General features: G+C 37.9%; 1 protein-coding gene across 5 annotated transcripts; it reads left to right on the top strand.

Annotated features, from left to right (window-relative positions):
- On the top strand, positions 1,382 to 13,600 carry LOC109718240 (actin-related protein 8). 5 transcript variants are annotated; one of them, XM_020244358.1, is made up of 12 exons: positions 1,403 to 2,017; positions 4,093 to 4,178; positions 4,687 to 4,757; positions 4,992 to 5,059; positions 5,410 to 5,471; positions 5,846 to 5,943; positions 6,508 to 6,589; positions 8,550 to 8,692; positions 9,103 to 9,251; positions 10,183 to 10,316; positions 11,261 to 11,379; positions 12,716 to 13,600. In XM_020244358.1, exons 1-12 carry the CDS (start codon positions 1,683 to 1,685, stop codon positions 12,800 to 12,802), a joined length of 1,434 nt encoding a protein of 477 aa, XP_020099947.1. In that variant the 5' UTR covers positions 1,403 to 1,682; the 3' UTR covers positions 12,803 to 13,600. The 5 variants fall into 5 exon arrangements, 4 of the variants coding, with proteins under 4 accessions (XP_020099950.1, XP_020099948.1, XP_020099947.1 ...); XM_020244360.1 differs by having other exon boundaries at positions 1,880 to 2,017; positions 5,388 to 5,471; XM_020244361.1 differs by lacking the exons at positions 11,261 to 11,379; positions 12,716 to 13,600 and adding an exon at positions 9,536 to 9,584 and having other exon boundaries at positions 1,382 to 2,017; positions 10,183 to 10,271.

The raw sequence follows: 16,703 nt of genomic DNA on the forward strand, positions 1-16,703 counted from the left end.
TATAAAAATTGAATCGAGAGTTTTACTGTGGCAGACGTGGCCGCTTCTCCGCACTCGCGAGGAAGAGAGGAAGAGAGGAAGGGAGAGAAAGAGAGAGAGGGGGGGCCTGCGTGCAGGTGACCCGCGCCCGCAGCACGCGCTGGGGAGAGAGAGGGAGAGAGAGAGAGAGAGAGAGCAGAGGGAGAGAGAGAGAGCAGACGGCGCCCTCCCCGCGTTTGGGGGGGGTCCGGTGGGGTCCACCGGTGAGAGAGGGAGAGAAAGAGAGAGAGAGAAAGAGAGAGAGAGGGCAGAAGGAGAGAGGGGGTNGGGGGAGGGGGGGAGAGAGAGAACAGAGGGAGAGAGAGAGAGAGAGAGCAGACAGAGAGAGAGAGAGGCCCCTCTCTCTCCCCCACGTGCCCTCAACCCGCACCCGGCGGGTGCGGGCCGCGCCGGGGGGTTCCCGGCCCGCGGCCCCCGCGCGCGCCTTTCCTCCCTCCTCTTCCTCTTTACCACTCCCTCCTCCCCCACTGCTCTCTCCCTCTCTTTCCCCCCCCACCCCCCTCTCCCCTCTCTTCCCTCTTTTACTCCCCCCGCCATCTCTCTCTCTCTCTCTCTCTCTCTCTCTCCCTCTCCCCAGCGGGCGGCAGCGGGAGGCGAAGGCGGAGGCGCGGGCGGGCAGCAGTGGGACGCGGAGCCGCGGGGGGCAGCAGCAGGCCTGGCGCGCTGGCGCGGGCCAGGCAGCGGGGCGGGCGCGCGGGCGCGAGGGCGAGCACCAGGGGAGGTGGGGAGAGGGAGAGAGGGGAAGAGAGAGAGAGAGCGTGCGCGGGGAGAGAGAGAGGGAGAGTAAGGGGAGAAAGAAAAAGAGAGAGGGAGAAAGAGAGAGAGAATTTTACTATTTATAAATTTTAAATTTTAAATTTTAATTTTAACTTACATATTATATATATATAATTTTATTTATAATGTATATTTCTTTATTATATATAATTTTATATTTATTTTTTGTAAGTTTAAAATTTTAAATTAAATTAACAAATTAAAAAAGCAAAAAAAGTTTGTTTAAAAGATTTTAAAAATTACCTAAATTTTCCGCCGCGCAGCGCGGGACTTCACTAGTATAATTTATCCGCCGCTACTTCACTAGTTGCATCTAAATCTTGTGGATCGAAAAAAAATAAAAATAAAAAATCTAAATGCCATGAAGCTCGGCGTCCAATGATAAAAGATACACCGAGCGGTCCACAGATTGCGTGGTGAACCACGTTCAAGAAGATATTTCTCTCTGTCTATCTCCCTCCAGTCTCCAGTGGCCACGTGGCGCATAAACTCATATAAGATCCGCGCCACGACCTTGTCCGGTTCTGCTCGTGCCACGTGCGCTCTCGCTAGGCGCACGTTAGCCCTCTCCTACGTGTCCCACCAGCTCGGCGCACGTTAGCTCGCTCCCCTCCCACCATTCCATTTCCTTCGTCGCCCCTTCCCCTCGCAGCTTCCCTCACCTCCACCATTCCTCTCCCCCCACCTCTCAAAACCCTAACCCTAGATTTAGAATTCCCGCAACCGCTCCAAATCTCCACGCTTTAGTTCACTCTCTCAATTCACTCCAAACCCTGCTCTTTTGAAAACCCTAGCCTCCGATTCCAACGCGCAAACCTCGTCTTCTCCTATGTATCCCATAGATTGATCGCAAAGGCTTAAGATTCATGGCGCTGCTTCTTCGGAAGGTGTGGGGATCCGTCCTCACCCGATCCGGCTCGACATCGAGCTCGGGATCGCGCTCGATCCGGAGTAGCTCGGATCTCGGGGAGGATCCGAATTCGTCGATGGGGGCGTTCGATTTAATCCCCACCGACGTGTTCATGCAGATCCTGCGGCTGCTCGGGCCGCGGGAGGCGGCGAGGAGTAGCCTCGTGTGCAGGGCGTGGAGGGCGCTGGTTGCCGACAATCGGCTGTGGATCTTCTTCCTCCAGAACGGGAAGGAGCCGTGGGATTGCGTCGTCTTCGCCGAGACGCACTTGAGGGGCGGATCGCCTTACTTGTGAGTTCTGATAGTGGTTTGATTCTGTTTGAGTGTAGGAACTTTTGTGAGCATTATGATTTTGCCTTCTTCTTTGGTGAATTTAGGCGGTATAAATTTTGGGAACGCAATTTGCAACTTGAGGAATAAATTTTGGATATAAATTTGTCGACTAAGTTTTGGGAAGTTTGGAGATTGATTTGATTCTGTGCGAATGTAGGAACTGAGATGAGTATTGTGATATGCCTTCTTTTCTTTGAATTGTCCTAATATAAATTTTGTCGTGAAGTTAGCAACTTAAAATGAGGGCACATGCGTGTACATGCAAACACAATCCAATTTCGACATTTGGGGTACATCTATTAGGTCAGTATAGGTTGAGAAAGTAGTAGTGGACTGTTAAAACTATGCAAATAACTTGAAAGTAATAAACAGGTAAATTTTTGTATAATTATCTTGTGTCCTTCCATTTCAGAGTGAAAACAGTTGAGAATATTGTGAACATCCATATAAAACATGTAGTGTATCGAATAATTGTACTACTTTAATATAATCTGTACTTGTGAATCTTGTAGATGTTCATCTTTTAGCAAATAATCTTGGGAAACATTGGAGCAATAAAAGTTCCTCTTACTTTTTGTCTTTCTGGAAATTTGGAGAACATTATTAGTATCCATGTAAGCAGGAAATGAGTCCTTTCTCTTCTGAGTTTGATGTTGATTTTAGTTCTATTTCATTGTAGAAACTGGGTTGAATTTTATAATTGTGCCTTTTCTTTTTCTGTTTTCTGGCTAAACTACTTATCCAAGCTTAGAAGGATAAGTTACTGTTTTAGGAATCACAAATACTAAATCATGCAATCTTATAATCAGTTATGTTCTCTGTTACACGAACATGGGGAACCGTGTCCGCATCCGATGCATGTTGGACGCAGGATGCATAGCTGACGTGTGAACCATGCATGTCTGTTGTGTGTCTGGATAGGTTTTTTATAAAAAAGAGAAAAAGAAAACAATGAGAACCCACATCAGTTGAGCGGCGATGAAGATCTAGAGAGACAGAGAGAGAGTGATAAAGGCAGCACAGGGTAGAAGTGGGAAGGGGAACTAGAGAGGGTTTGGTGAGGGAGCTGTGAGAGAAGGGGGTGAGTCCAGGGCAGAGATGTGAGAGAGGGGACCGGTTTCGAACGCCTAAATTGAAAGGAAGCTTTGCTTTTGGACCGGAGAAACCAAACGAAGAGTGGACCGGAGATAACTTTAGAAATCAAACTACTCCGTTTTGCTTTAATTGATTTTCTGAAAAATAGAAACCCTAGAATTGAACCGGAAAAACCGGTTGTTATAAAACTATGAATCAGAACAGAACTGGTTATGACAAAAAAAAACCCTTTTTTCAGTTTGGTTTGATTATCTATTTTTCGGTTCATGTGAACACCACACAAGGAGACGCTTCCATAACTTTTAGAATTAGAATTTATTTATTTATTATCTTGAAAAATATTATAAATATATATACTATATTTTATTTTATTAAACATTTATATTTTATAAGCCATATCCTTGCTGTGTTTGTATCCTAATATTTTCAAAGTTGCTGAGCTACTGTATTCGAGTTGTATTGTGCTCCTTATCCCATATCCATGTCCGTCTAACATATTATATGGTCTCTACCACTTTGCAGCTGAGATTATAAGTTATTGAAGTAGTAAGATAAGAATAATTCTGTCGTTAATTCTTATTTTCTGATTATGAAATGGATCTGTAACTAAGTGTTAAGTTGATCACTTTTATGTTCATATTGGCTGCATCATGCATCCCCTCATCTACCCCGGTAGCAATATTGGAAGCTTACAATCTTATTGCTTTGGGAATTATCATTTTGTTGCTTTCTTTAGACATCGAAGAGGGAAGAAATGGAGGCATATTATGGTCAGAGAAATTATGGTTTTCGTTTGCAGTTCTTGTTATTATTTTCTTGAGTGTTAGAGAGTGGAAATTATTTTCCTTTTCAAAACTGCTAAAAGATCATAGTAGACTTCCTTTCTTTTGCCATTACGAGGGCTTTATTTTACTTGGCACTGCTTTAACACATTGCAGGACATACTATGGCCATACCCCACAACTATCATTTATGCGAATTTATGCACAACGTGCTGTCATTCCAGGTTCTGTTATTGTTGATGGTAAGAGATCATGGCTTTTTCATTGAACAATTCTTCAAATTTTTTTATGGATATTTGAAATTATTTTCCTTCTTGAGCAATTTTCTTTGATTTTTCCATCTATTATGGCCACGTTTACTCATTTGATTTGCAGGTGGCGGAAAATCAAGCTTCAATTTGTAATAAGATTGTACAAATAGTTTTCATTTACAAAGTTGTTAGATGTCCCGCTTACTAATTTGACAGCTATTAGGTTCATGTTAAAATTCAAAAAAATTGTCTTTTGATTGTCTTAGAATCGTCATTAGCATGAACTTTATGCCATGAGTTCCTTGAAAGATACAAGAAGATAGGTGGTAATAACATTGCTTTATGCCGGCTTTGTCTCAAAACTTCGAAAGCTTGGCTTATCGTATCTTACCTTGGATTTCTGTGGCTTTTTATCTAGTCGGATCACTTTATAAGTGTTCTATCAAATTTCTCCAAATAATGAAGTTTATTTTATGAATTATTCATTTTCTGTGACAAGGTGGATCGGGTTATTGCAAGTTTGGTTGGAGCAAGTATTCCTCTCCCTCTGGACGCTCAGCAACTTTTTTGGTACAATTTGCACTTATTTTCCAGCATAGAAAATAAGTTTCAACTGAAAATTTACGTCTTCGTTTTTAAGACGGGGATTTGTTTTCCTCTGTAGGCCTTTAATATCAAACCACATGGTTCAATTTTTATTTTAAAAATTTTTGTTTTACATTGTTTTAATCATGTGGCAAACTTTTATTTTCATTTTACCCTTTTTATTTATTTATTTTATCTTTTTAATCTGCCTAATTGCAGGAATTTGGCAACATTGAGTCACCAATGTATGCAAGGCTTCACCATTTCTTTTCTACAATTTATACAAGGTATATTTTCTTTCTATTCTCCATTTTTTGTTCCTTTTAATTGCCTATTATTTGTAAATGATAGTCTATTCTTTGTAACAAGAACCATAAATAACAAGAATGCCAGAAGAGAGACTTAAAGCTTTTCATTATATGTATGGGAACTGATACTTTATATCCCTTCTTATCTAGATATTATTCAGCTGTACATTCTCTTTATTGTATATTAGATAATATACTTTCATTCACTTCTCAATCTTTTATATGTTTTTCTGTTCAACCACTGTCTTGATCTTGATTAATAACAGGCTTATATATGGATCTTGTGATGTTTTGTGGCCTTTCATAGTTCTGACTAGGTGCTTTCACAGGATGCGTGTGAAGCCATCCTCTCAGCCAATCATTGTAATCATTCCAATCTGCCATTGTGATGGTGAGCAGAACTGTCGATTATCTGAAATGGTCTTGCACTAACATGTTCAGTTCTGGCTATCAGGATTAACATTTTATGAGATATAGTCTGTTAGACTTTTTATATAAGACTAAAATTTGGCATGTCATGGTTATAGTTGCCTCTTACAAACGTTTTTAGATAATAAAATTTAGTCTAATCAATGAATATCAAAGTGGTCTTTTCTTTTTAACAGAAAAAAAATGTAGTGTCGCGGATATTAAAATTACATCATCTTTTCTAAAAAAGAATTGTCATTCTGAGATATTTTAGCTTTAAAACAGGTATATAATCTTGTATTGGGAGGGAGAGTTTCTTTTCCTATATGGTCATTCTTGTAATAACTTATGTTGCAGATACTGAATCTGCTAGGGCATCTCGAAAACAGTACAGAGAGACAATATACTCTGTCCTATTTGATATGAATGTTCCTGCTGTCTGTGCCATTGACCAAGTATGTGTCTTATCTATTCTGTCCTTGTAATTTACTTTTCAATTTGCCTAGAAAAATTTTCTCTCTTTCCTGCTAGCAGGAAAATAGTACATAATTGATAATTGGGTCCATCAACTACCTGATAGATAGAAAGAATATAATGAATTTTCAGAATCCTCTTTTGAAGATATTCTTGTCTGTTCTTTTTATATTTTGGTATAAATTGCACTGAATATTTCATAGTTAGAGACTATATTTGATTTAACTCCTACCTAGATATTATTACTCCATGTTTCTTAGTAAGAACTTAGATGGCTTTTTAACAACCTCCACATGTTGTAGTATCCCAGCTTTGTTTCGCTGTGAGGTGTGAGTTCAACTTGAGGACTTGCTATTGCGGTTTGATCATGATATGGCTACTCTTCTGCTTTTCCTAGGAGATTTCGAGTTCAAAAGACTATCAATTGCACTGTGTTATACATACTCTTTGCATCCTTTTGCATTTAACTAAGAGAATGAAAATTTTGTTGTGGGATAAACTTGAAAAATCTGGTCATAACATGGTAAATATCATGAAATTTTCAGGCAGTCTTAGCTTTGTATGCTGCAAAAAGGACGTCTGGGATTGTTGTCAATATTGGTTTTAATGTCACCTCTGTTGTTCCTAGTAAGATTTCTTTTACCTTTTTACATCTATTAATATGTAATTGTTAGTTCAATTGGGAAGTATTATTACTGCTGGGTTAGGACGCCAGCAAATGATTGGATAGGTCACTCTAGGAATTATAGACTAAACCAATTCTATTCAGAGTTATTATTCCAATGTGTAGGCATCCTTTATGTGTTATATCTTAAATCATTTTATCATACTCTTATAACTTATCTTATAAGCTCATAGGAGAGAGACATAGCCCAACCGTCATAACTTGAGGCTCTAAAATAAGTAGGACACTGCACAATGATGATATAGCCTATGAGGATAATGTTTTGTCTATTTTTCTTTCAAACAAGAAGAGTCATGAATTTTTTATAATTTTTTGGCTTAACCCCCTAAATATTTCGGTTGTTGCTCTTTACCAACCAACCAACCAACCAACCTCCCAGCCCCCCTTCGTCCTCTCCACCCTCACCCTATCCTTACCGTAATGTCCTTTTGTTTTGCTCTGCTCCTCTTCCTCCTCCACCAGAACCTCCTTTGCTGCTGCTGATGCCACTGCCACGTATTTGCCTCGTCCTTTTCCTCCTATATTACTCTGTTCTCCTCTTCTCATTCTTATTCTCATCAATCTCGTCCTCCACCATTAGTGCAACCACCACCTCCTTAATTTACTACATAGCTGCCATACACTTTTATCCTCTGTCATCATCTTGTGTGGATCTGAAATGAGGAATATGCAAGGGAAGGAGGAAGACAAGCGAAGAAGAAATTGGGGTAGAAGAAGAGAAATTTTGGTAGTAAATTTAAAATGGCAGGGTTTTCTTACAAAATTTGGACCCGGAAGTTGACAAAAGGGCGCTAGGAGCTAACCACACAAGATTTTAAAAGGATTAAATGCTATCTTTTTTTTACATGTAGGGGGTGATATATTTTATTGGATTGTCTGCCAATTTAGTCATACTTTTCATCAAAATGGCTAGTTCCTATATGTCTTCCATCACTATTTAATGGTGGTGGTGGCCGTTGTTGCTTTTTTGCTACGGAATCATGAAGATTAAAGCTAAACTTGGGATAAAGGGGGGCTATGGTGGGAAGAAGAGTACGTGAAACTTTATAGCTCAACTGTGGTACATGATTGGTGAAAAACCTTTTTGTTGCACGGGGTTATGGGACACTTATTGACCTGCAGTACTTGCATGGTTTAAGTAACTACAATTAGACTCTAGATAAATCTGGATATTTGTATTCACATTGGAGACCTTGAAAACTGGGCGCTTATTGTAGGTACTAGGGTTACTTCTTTTAGTGTTCTAGTTTGGCATGTTAGGTTTTAATACATATTAAACTCCAAAGATATCATTATTTACTCTAACATTATAGATTCTTTTCAAGCACAGATTACTAACAGATGAAATTTTACTCAATACTCTTAAAAAATTGAAATAAGAAAATTCAGTAAATATGGGCATTTTAATCAAATATTACAGTGGGATTTGTGGAAACATTTGTTAAATGTGTTGTCGTAAATAGTTGGGATAAGATTTTAGATAAAGATGGATATTTGAATATAATCTTAAAATTTCAGATCGAATAATCTTATGATAAAATATTAGAGCTTTAAATGCACTTAAAATAGGCAAGATTTTCAGATAAGAATTTCCATTCATTTGCACTATCTGAAATATGGTAACAGTGTAACTTTGCTCCTTGTTAGATATTCATTGAAATGTAAGATGGAAAAAAATTGATGCAGTCCATAGAATTCACATTCTGTTTGGTTAAAGCAATTAACCAAGAAATGCATGATCATGTAGGACTAGGTTCTCTTTTATATGTACTTCAGAGATAAATGCTTTTTAAGAAATAAAGCTATTCTTTTGGCTGAAGCTGACTATGTAACGTAGATTTGGTATATGCTTCACTTTAGCTTCTATTCTTTTTACTTTTACCAAGATTCTCTTTATAACAGTCTTTCAAGGTAAAGTGATGCGTGAGATTGGTGTCGAAATTGTGGGACAAGGTGCCTTAAAACTTACTGGATTTCTCAGGGAGCTAATGCAACAGAGAAATATGAATTTTGAGTCCCTGTACACTGTTCGAACCATCAAGGAGGTATGTAATCCATTGGGAGAGGCAATGCATCTTAAACTGCAAAGAAATACAAGCATAAACTCAATTCTGTTGGCACCATTGGAATACTTGATTCTCATAGTCTTCTCAGTAACCTCCACACCATGTGGGATTGCTAACAGCGTGCCATGAAATCAAACTTCGCCGCATAGCATCAAAACCCATTGGCAATGTCTTTTGCTTGAAAATTACTACAGTGTCGTGTGTAATAAATCCGCAAAGCACTAAAATGCCCTTAATCTCATGCAACATATCTTCTATAGCCTTTTGTGATTGGCCTCTTACTAATTTACATGGTTTTGGCATTATGGAGAAGACCTATGCTCTACATAAGAGTTTCATCCAATATATTGCAGTAAGCCAGCTATTTTTGCTTTCTTGGTGTTCTGCAGAAGCTATGCTATGTAGCTGTTGATTATGATGCAGAACTACGTAAAGATACACAAGCTTTGTGTCAGATACCTGGTGAAGGTTTGTTTACTCTGTCGAAAGAACGGTTCCAAACGGGAGAGATCCTTTTCCAGCCACAGATGGGAGGGGTGTAAGTTTGCTTTGTTTATCTTCTTTTACATAATTAATTGCGGATTGTTGCTTTCCTAGAGTTTCTTGAATGTGGATAATTGGCATGAATTATCCAGGCATAGCATTTCAATTTTAGGCCATTCAAACAAGAAGATTATGGCACTTAGATACTTAAAAAGAATAATCAATTTTCTCAGTGTTCTTTGTCTATAACACATCATACATCTCTCTAGGTTAATATAACATCATATATTTATTTAGGCAATATTTGTTATTTCTTCTGATCTCAATTCTCTCTGTTAGTTGACTTTTGGGATGCCGTGAAAGTTAACAGCTCTATCTATTATTGACGGTAAACAGTTATTTGAATTTGTTCTTCCATCTGCTAAATTACAGGCAAAGCTGTTAAATTTAGCATATATACTTGTAAGTTTGACAGGTTTCCCAATTCAACTAATGATATTAACTTGAGTGAAATTGAATAAAGGTCGAGCAATTGTGAATTGGAAAGGTGAAGGTGGGGAGCAAAGCCTATTTCAAAATAGCCAAGAGTTGAATGATTATGGTCTCTGTGCAATTTTAATTCATCTCTATCATGGCATGTCTATCTTTTAATAGCTTGATCTCTTCCCCGCCTCCCCCGATCCCAACACAAGCCCACGCCACACCCCCACCACCTTAGTTTCATCGATGGCCATCCAAGATTTTAAATATTACAGATGTCCTCATATTTGTTACCAAAGGATCATAAGCACGCTTTAGTATATAAAATTATAAATGCTCTGAAAGTTTTCTTGAAAATATCATATGTCCCTCCAAAATTGGCATTCATTAAAAAGGATATATGCATCTTGTGGGGACATTTGTGATTAAACTTCTGCAGGCTATACATAAAATTTTGAACTTTTGAGGGGTGTGTGTGAACTTTTTTCAGTGATTTGTTGTTACAGGCGTGCAATGGGTTTGCATCGAGCAGTAGCTCTCTGTATGGATCACTGCTTCAATGCGGAGATTGTGAGTGATGATGGTTGGTACAAGACAGTGGTTTTGGCTGGTGGAACTTCATGTTTACCTGGCTTACCGGGTATGATTGCTGAAAATTCTTTGTAATGTAACATAGGATATCTTTTCTGTACTGCTACAAAGTGAGGGTGGGAAAGTAACCTAGTCCAGCTCAAAACCAGGTCAGACAAAATGCTAAAATTTCTAATTGCACACTGTATTCGGACCTGACACGCAACTGGATTTCAGTCATTCTCACATCTCTGAACCTGGACCTGGTCTTAAATTGCATGCCTGGATTTGGACCTGGTTTGACCAACTTTAACACATTTTTTTAACAAAATTAAGGAAAATATCTGTTAAATCAATTTTCAATGCACAATGTATGCATTTAAATTCAAGGGACAATTGCCTATATACCCCTATAAAGTTCCCACCTTTCATATCTACACCTAAAAGAATCTGCTCTCTAATATACCCTTCTAAAAACCCAAATTCTTTCAAATAAACCTTCAAATTAGGGGTATATAAGAAAGAAAGAAAGAAACTTTTCAGGGATATATTTGAAACGAAGGGGTAAATAGGAAATATCACAAGTTTACAAGGGTAAAGAAGTAATTTTCTCTAAATTTGAGTATTGTAACCTTGGACATATACATCTAATTTTCAAGATACTATGCAATTGTGAAATAATCGAGTTAATAAGATTTATCTAGTTTACTATTTTTGGGAATCTGGCTTCAAGGATGTGGATTGCTCGAATGATTGGACTGTAATGGGGCTGCATTTTAATCCCCAAAGCTTGTTATTCAGACCATGTTCTGTGTGATATGTCATGTCTTGATCCATTGATTTTGGGTTGGATCCAGTTGGTCAGCCAGGTTGGGTCTATTTTGCCACCTCTACTCAGCACTAGCAACTTTTGCAACATGACTATTTTAAACTGATTTTTTATGTTTAAGATATGTACTCAAAATACTATACTCTGTTTTAGCTGATTTGTTTTTTCTTATTAATCAATTTCAGAGAGGTTAGAGAAAGAGCTCCACAAGATTCTTCCACCATCCATGTCTGAGGGAGTAAAGGTTCTTCCCCCTCCATATGGTGTTGATTCTGCCTGGTTTGGCGCGAAGATCGTTAGCAATGTAAGAAGTAATTTACTCATATTTGAAACAGATGGATTACTTTTAGGGTGCGTTTGGTTCGCATTATGAAAGATTACTAGGAATAAAAGATATCCAAGAATCTTATTCCTATTCATCTTATTACTAAGAATGTGAAATTTCTGTGTTTGGTTCGCACGGTAATATTAATTAGCCATGTTATTTAATATTACAAAAAATATACAATTAATTAATTAATTAATTTAATTAATTTTAGATAATGTTATCAAAAGTTTCAACATCTTTTTAGAAAAAAGGGAGAGAGAGTATAAGTTAGAGAGAGAGAACAATTAAAAAAATAGAAAGAAAAATATAGTCGAAATTAGAGGGAGTGAGAGAGTTGAAATTTGAGAGAGAGAGAGAGAGAAAGCTTAGTTTAGAGAGAGAAAAAAAAGTTGAATTTTAGAGAGAAAAATAAGTTTAGAGAGAGATATAAGGTTAGAGTGTAAAGAAAAATAATATCAATTAGCCTGCGGGTAGGAAGAAAAAAAGAGATTAGACATATTATGATTACCCCAATCCATTAATATGAGGATACCCACCCTCCCTCAAGGGAATGAGATTAGTACTTTGGGGTGAATCTTATTCCCAAGTGAATTTAATATTACCAACTAGATTACTTAGTGCGTTTAGCCAAATACCGTCATATTTTTTTATTCCCATTGGATTACTAGGAATCTTTAAAAGATAGCGCGAACCAAACGCACCCTTAGTGGTAATTAGGAGTTCGGAATTTCCTGTAAACATGTTTCATTTGAGAATAGAGTAAAATAAGTACTTGTTATATTCAGTTTTCCACTGAATATGTTTTGTGATGTTGAAATTACGTACTTTGTTAGCAGGGGGATGTAAGTCACTGGTGGGATATCATTGCATGGGGTACTTTGGGATTTGCGATACAAGTCGATTCATGATTAGATGTGCTTATTGAAATAGAACAATATCCAATGACAATCAATTATCAGATAAAACTAAAATTCCAAGCAGTTGATTTTTGACTGAAAAACCATTTGATGTTTCTATGATGTTGTTTTGTTAAGTCCACCTAAGCATTATAGATTTCAACATTCAATCAAATTTCATAATTACAGAAGTAAGATGAGAAATTAATCTGGTGGTTTTATATATGGTAATGTAATGGCAGTGTTTATGAATCAAAATGAACGAACCAAAAAGAAAAGCAAAAATGGAAGTCCAGGGATCTGCCGCCAAATCACCTAGTCTGATTTTTTTTTTTCTTTCCTTCAGGTGTTCATGGTTCCTCTTCTTTTGTTCGTTAAACGTGACCACCTCTTTTTGTTTCTCTTTTCGTGCATAGGTGAGCACGTTCATTGATGCATGGTGCATGACGAAGAAACGGTTCCGTCAGAAGTTTCGACGTAATACAAGTGGGAGAACGTGGTAATTTTCAAGCACTGGAAATGTGAGGACTCCTTTTGGTTGAAGCTAAAAAAATCATACTACAGAAGCCAGGAGATATGACCTCCTCTTGCACTCTTTTCCATACTTGTTAAATTGCTTTGTTGGTACTGAACTTTTAGTCAAGTTTCACCTTTGGTCCTCAAATTTAAGTTGGTCCTTTGGCACCCTGAACTTTTGGTAGTGTTTCACTTTAGTCTATGCTTTAGAGAAAAAAAATAATTTGTTTAACCTAAAGTATTTGAAATACATCCATCGGCCCTTCATTCATCTCGTATATTCAGTTAAATTGTCTGATTTCAAGTAAATGAGAGGTTGCAATCCAATGGATAGTATTGGGGAAAATATGAGATGGGTTTCGACGGCCGATCTGATGATGGTGCCAGGATGAAAGGATCAGCCTGGTGTTGACAATTTCTTAATTAGTGGTTAATCCTGATAGGGACTATTTTGAAAGTTATGGTGTCGAATGTTGTACCTAAAGGTTTGAGAGGACCAAAGTAAAACTTTGATTAAAAATTTCGGTAACCAGTGGTGCAAGTTACCCTCGTTGAATTTCATTGCATTGCTAAATCCTTGCTGTGTACAAATAGGTTGCACTACAATATTGTGTAAATAAGCATCAACTAGAAGAGATGATAGGAGAACTCAAATTATCATGACAACTCACAGCTGCTATAAACATCGTCGGTCATAAGCATGTATTATGTCGCAGCTGTGTCTGTATTTTCTTAAATACTTATGTTGCAAAGAAATAAATTCGATATGTTTTTCTCGCTTGTAAGAGTTTTACTGTGGCTGCAGTATATGCAAGAAGACAAGGAACATAAACAGCTTTGTGCTTGTACTAACATAAGCTGTATTTGTCCTTTGTCCTTTTTTTGGCACTATTACTGATTCTTTTATGCAACAGGACTAATTTTTTTGGAAAAAAATTCAATCATTTGCCGCTAATGCTCTTTACCATGAGTGCTTAAAAAGGAGGTATCATGTTGGATAGTTGCTTGTGATATAAATTTTGTTGTTCTGCTGGAAAATGAAGAAGCATATCTTTGTATGTTAGGTCTTTAGTGTTAGATAGTTCCTAACATTTGCAAAAGTTGGAAACACTCAATAAATGAAGGCTCTAAAAGATGCAGTAATTTGGAAGAAACGGGTTTTGAGGTTTTACACTGAAGCTGGCAACAACGTTCGAGTCTGAGGAGAAAAAGTACGAGCACAGGTTATCACCACTAATGGATTTGCAGGAATTCACGTGTAGTAGAACAAGAGAATTAACAACCATGAGGATAAAATATTCGGAGGAAGCCCAACAATCAAAATTAGTTGTAATACACAAAATCTTGACGGCATCAAACCAAACTAGATTTGTTTCGCAGGGGCATAATTTATAATCTGCCATTTCATGATTTGGGTCGTGCGAAACCCTACAAAATTCCGCTCTCCGATCGCAGCTGGGGGAGCAAGTCAGCAAATTCAGCATTATATTAATGCAAAGTGAGCTGCTTTGCTTTTTTGTATTTTCTGATCATGATGTTATTAAACGGAGAAGATACATTATAACCAGTATAAATAAGGAAGATCAGATCAGAGGAGCCTGGCTTTCGCCTTTTATCAGGGCTTTTTTTGCATTTAGCCTCCTGGCAAATTTTTATTTTAAAATTAGCCCCGTCAAAATTTAATTTACAAAAATGACCCTGGGCCTGCAACGCAGGCGCCACATCAGCGCCACGTGGATAGGGCGGAGGCCCGTGTGTTAAGTTGAACACGGTGAACAAACACGGTGAATGGTTCACCGTGTTTAGTACGTATTTTTTGTATATTGAAAAGAGGAATAGGAAATTTGTATTCCTTTTCTTCTCTTTTTCAAAAATCTGAACCCGAACCCGAAAATCAAATTAAAATCCAAACCCGGATCCGAACCCGACGGATTTTAAAAATTCATACCCATATCCATATCCGACCAAAAACTCGAAACCCAAACCTAAACCCAGCGGGTTTTAAAAATCTATACCGTTGGATGAATATCTAAGAAATAAAAATTATTAAATATTTTATATATTGTATAAATAAATAAAAATAAATTATGTATATATATATATATAATTTATTCGGGTTTAGATTCGGATAATATTTTGGATATCCATACCTATTGACATCCCTACTCCCTCTTCCTCTTTTCAATATACAAAAAATACGTACTAAATACGGTAAACCATTCACCGTGTTTGAACACGGTGAATGGTTCACCGTGTTCAACTTAACACACGGGCCCCAACCCCGCCCGCGTGGCGCTGACGTGGCGCCTGCGTGGCAGGCCTAGGGCCATTTTTGCAAATTAAATTTTGACAGGGCTATTTTTAAAATAAAAATTTGCCGGGGGCTTAATGCAAAAAAAGCCTCTTTTATCATTTTCTTCTTCTATTTTCGCCTACTTATTCTTCAATCTGGATGTAATGTTGCATATCTCTTTTGTTAGTCACAAGTCTCATCTATCTTTTCTTTCTTAATATTAAAAGTCCAAAAGGCAGATTTGTATCTGCTTTTAAACGTACAAGTAGCATCTCGCGATATAAAATATTAACAAAAAAAAAGAAAAGTGGGACCTCCATCTATAGCCAAATGCATGACATATAACCTATTTACTGTTCCTTTTCTTTTATAGGTTTTTAAGGTGTACTAGTAGCATTTCTAAAGATTATATTTTGGTGTGGGGTTAAAAGTTGGATGTTTAAATATTCTACTAATTGAAAAGGAAGAAAGTTACAATAGTTGAGGGCTGCAACCATCGCGGCCTGAATTCTCAACTGGAACTTGACCACTTGGTGATATTCGCTACGTGGCAATTCTCAGCCGGAACTTGACCACTCGATGATATTCACTACGTGGCCGTTTAGCTCGAGTAGAATCTAGATGATCAGAACTTGGTGAATCTTCGACTAGGAATTGATGAACTCCGACGATCCAATATTATAGTACACTAAACTTTAGCAAATTGTAAAGTTCTAGTGTTAGAATAGTAAATGAAACTATTCTAGAACTTGTAAGGGTTTGTCGAGAGTTATTAGGTATTTAACTTAAGTGTTTTAAATGCCAGGTTGAGTAGCTCTCGGATTTGAGCAGCTGAGGTTGAGTACCGGTACGACATTGAGCGGGCACCGGTACCCAGTGTTAATTTTTGCTACGTAGCTCTCGGGTTTGGCTGTTTATAGGTCGAGTACTGGAACCCCACACCCGAGTACCGGTACCCAGTGCGGCTGAGTGAGTTGGTAAGGAATTTTTTGGTAATTTTACAGTAATGATTATCCTCTTTAAACCCCAACTCGACCCCAGCTGCTGCTTCTTGTGTAGGAGCTTGAGGGAAAACAAGGTAAGCCCTATTCTTTCTCTCTCTAAGGTTTATTCCATTTTTGAATGGAAATTTGTGGATTTGAGCTTATTTCCTTCCCTCTCTTGATGCTAGCTAATTTGGAGAGTTGTGGAGCAGCTGTAGAAGGGTGGAAAGAGGAGTTTTGAAAGTGGTCCTTTATCCCAAACTCAGCAAATACCTGAGTTGGAGTTTTGCAAGGTGAGCAATTGAACTTCTCTCTAGTTTGATGTATTGGTGGAGGTTGTTTGGGATAGCTCACAGCAGGTTATTGGAACCCTTTTGGCTGAGTTTTGTTATCTTTGTAGGTTGGTTTTTGTGTGTTCTAATTTGAGTTGAAGTGAAGAGGAAGCTTGGATTCTATACTAGCTAGGTATGATGTTGCTTAGGTTATGTAAACTCTTGAGGTTCTTATGTAATAGTTTGGCTATAGCTCCTAGCTAATTTAGCATGCTTGTTAGGGTGCTTGGAGGCTAGAGAGCACCTTCGCTCGCGGGATCGACAGGAGTCGACAGCGATT

The sequence above is a fragment of the Ananas comosus genome, linkage group 12, assembly GCF_001540865.1.
Source record: "Ananas comosus cultivar F153 linkage group 12, ASM154086v1, whole genome shotgun sequence".
NCBI classification, from domain to species: Eukaryota; Viridiplantae; Streptophyta; class Magnoliopsida; order Poales; family Bromeliaceae; genus Ananas; species Ananas comosus.

Excerpts from the sequence above, each read along its gene's own strand:
- LOC109718240 (XM_020244358.1), top strand. The coding sequence starts at position 1,683 with ATGGCGCTGCTTCTTCGGAAGGTGTGGGGATCCGTCCTCACCCGATCC. Across the intron at positions 5,060-5,409 it reads TTTTCTACAATTTATACAAG|GATGCGTGTGAAGCCATCCT; the intron begins GTATATTTTCTT and ends GTGCTTTCACAG. Across the intron at positions 8,693-9,102 it reads CTGTTCGAACCATCAAGGAG|AAGCTATGCTATGTAGCTGT; the intron begins GTATGTAATCCA and ends GGTGTTCTGCAG.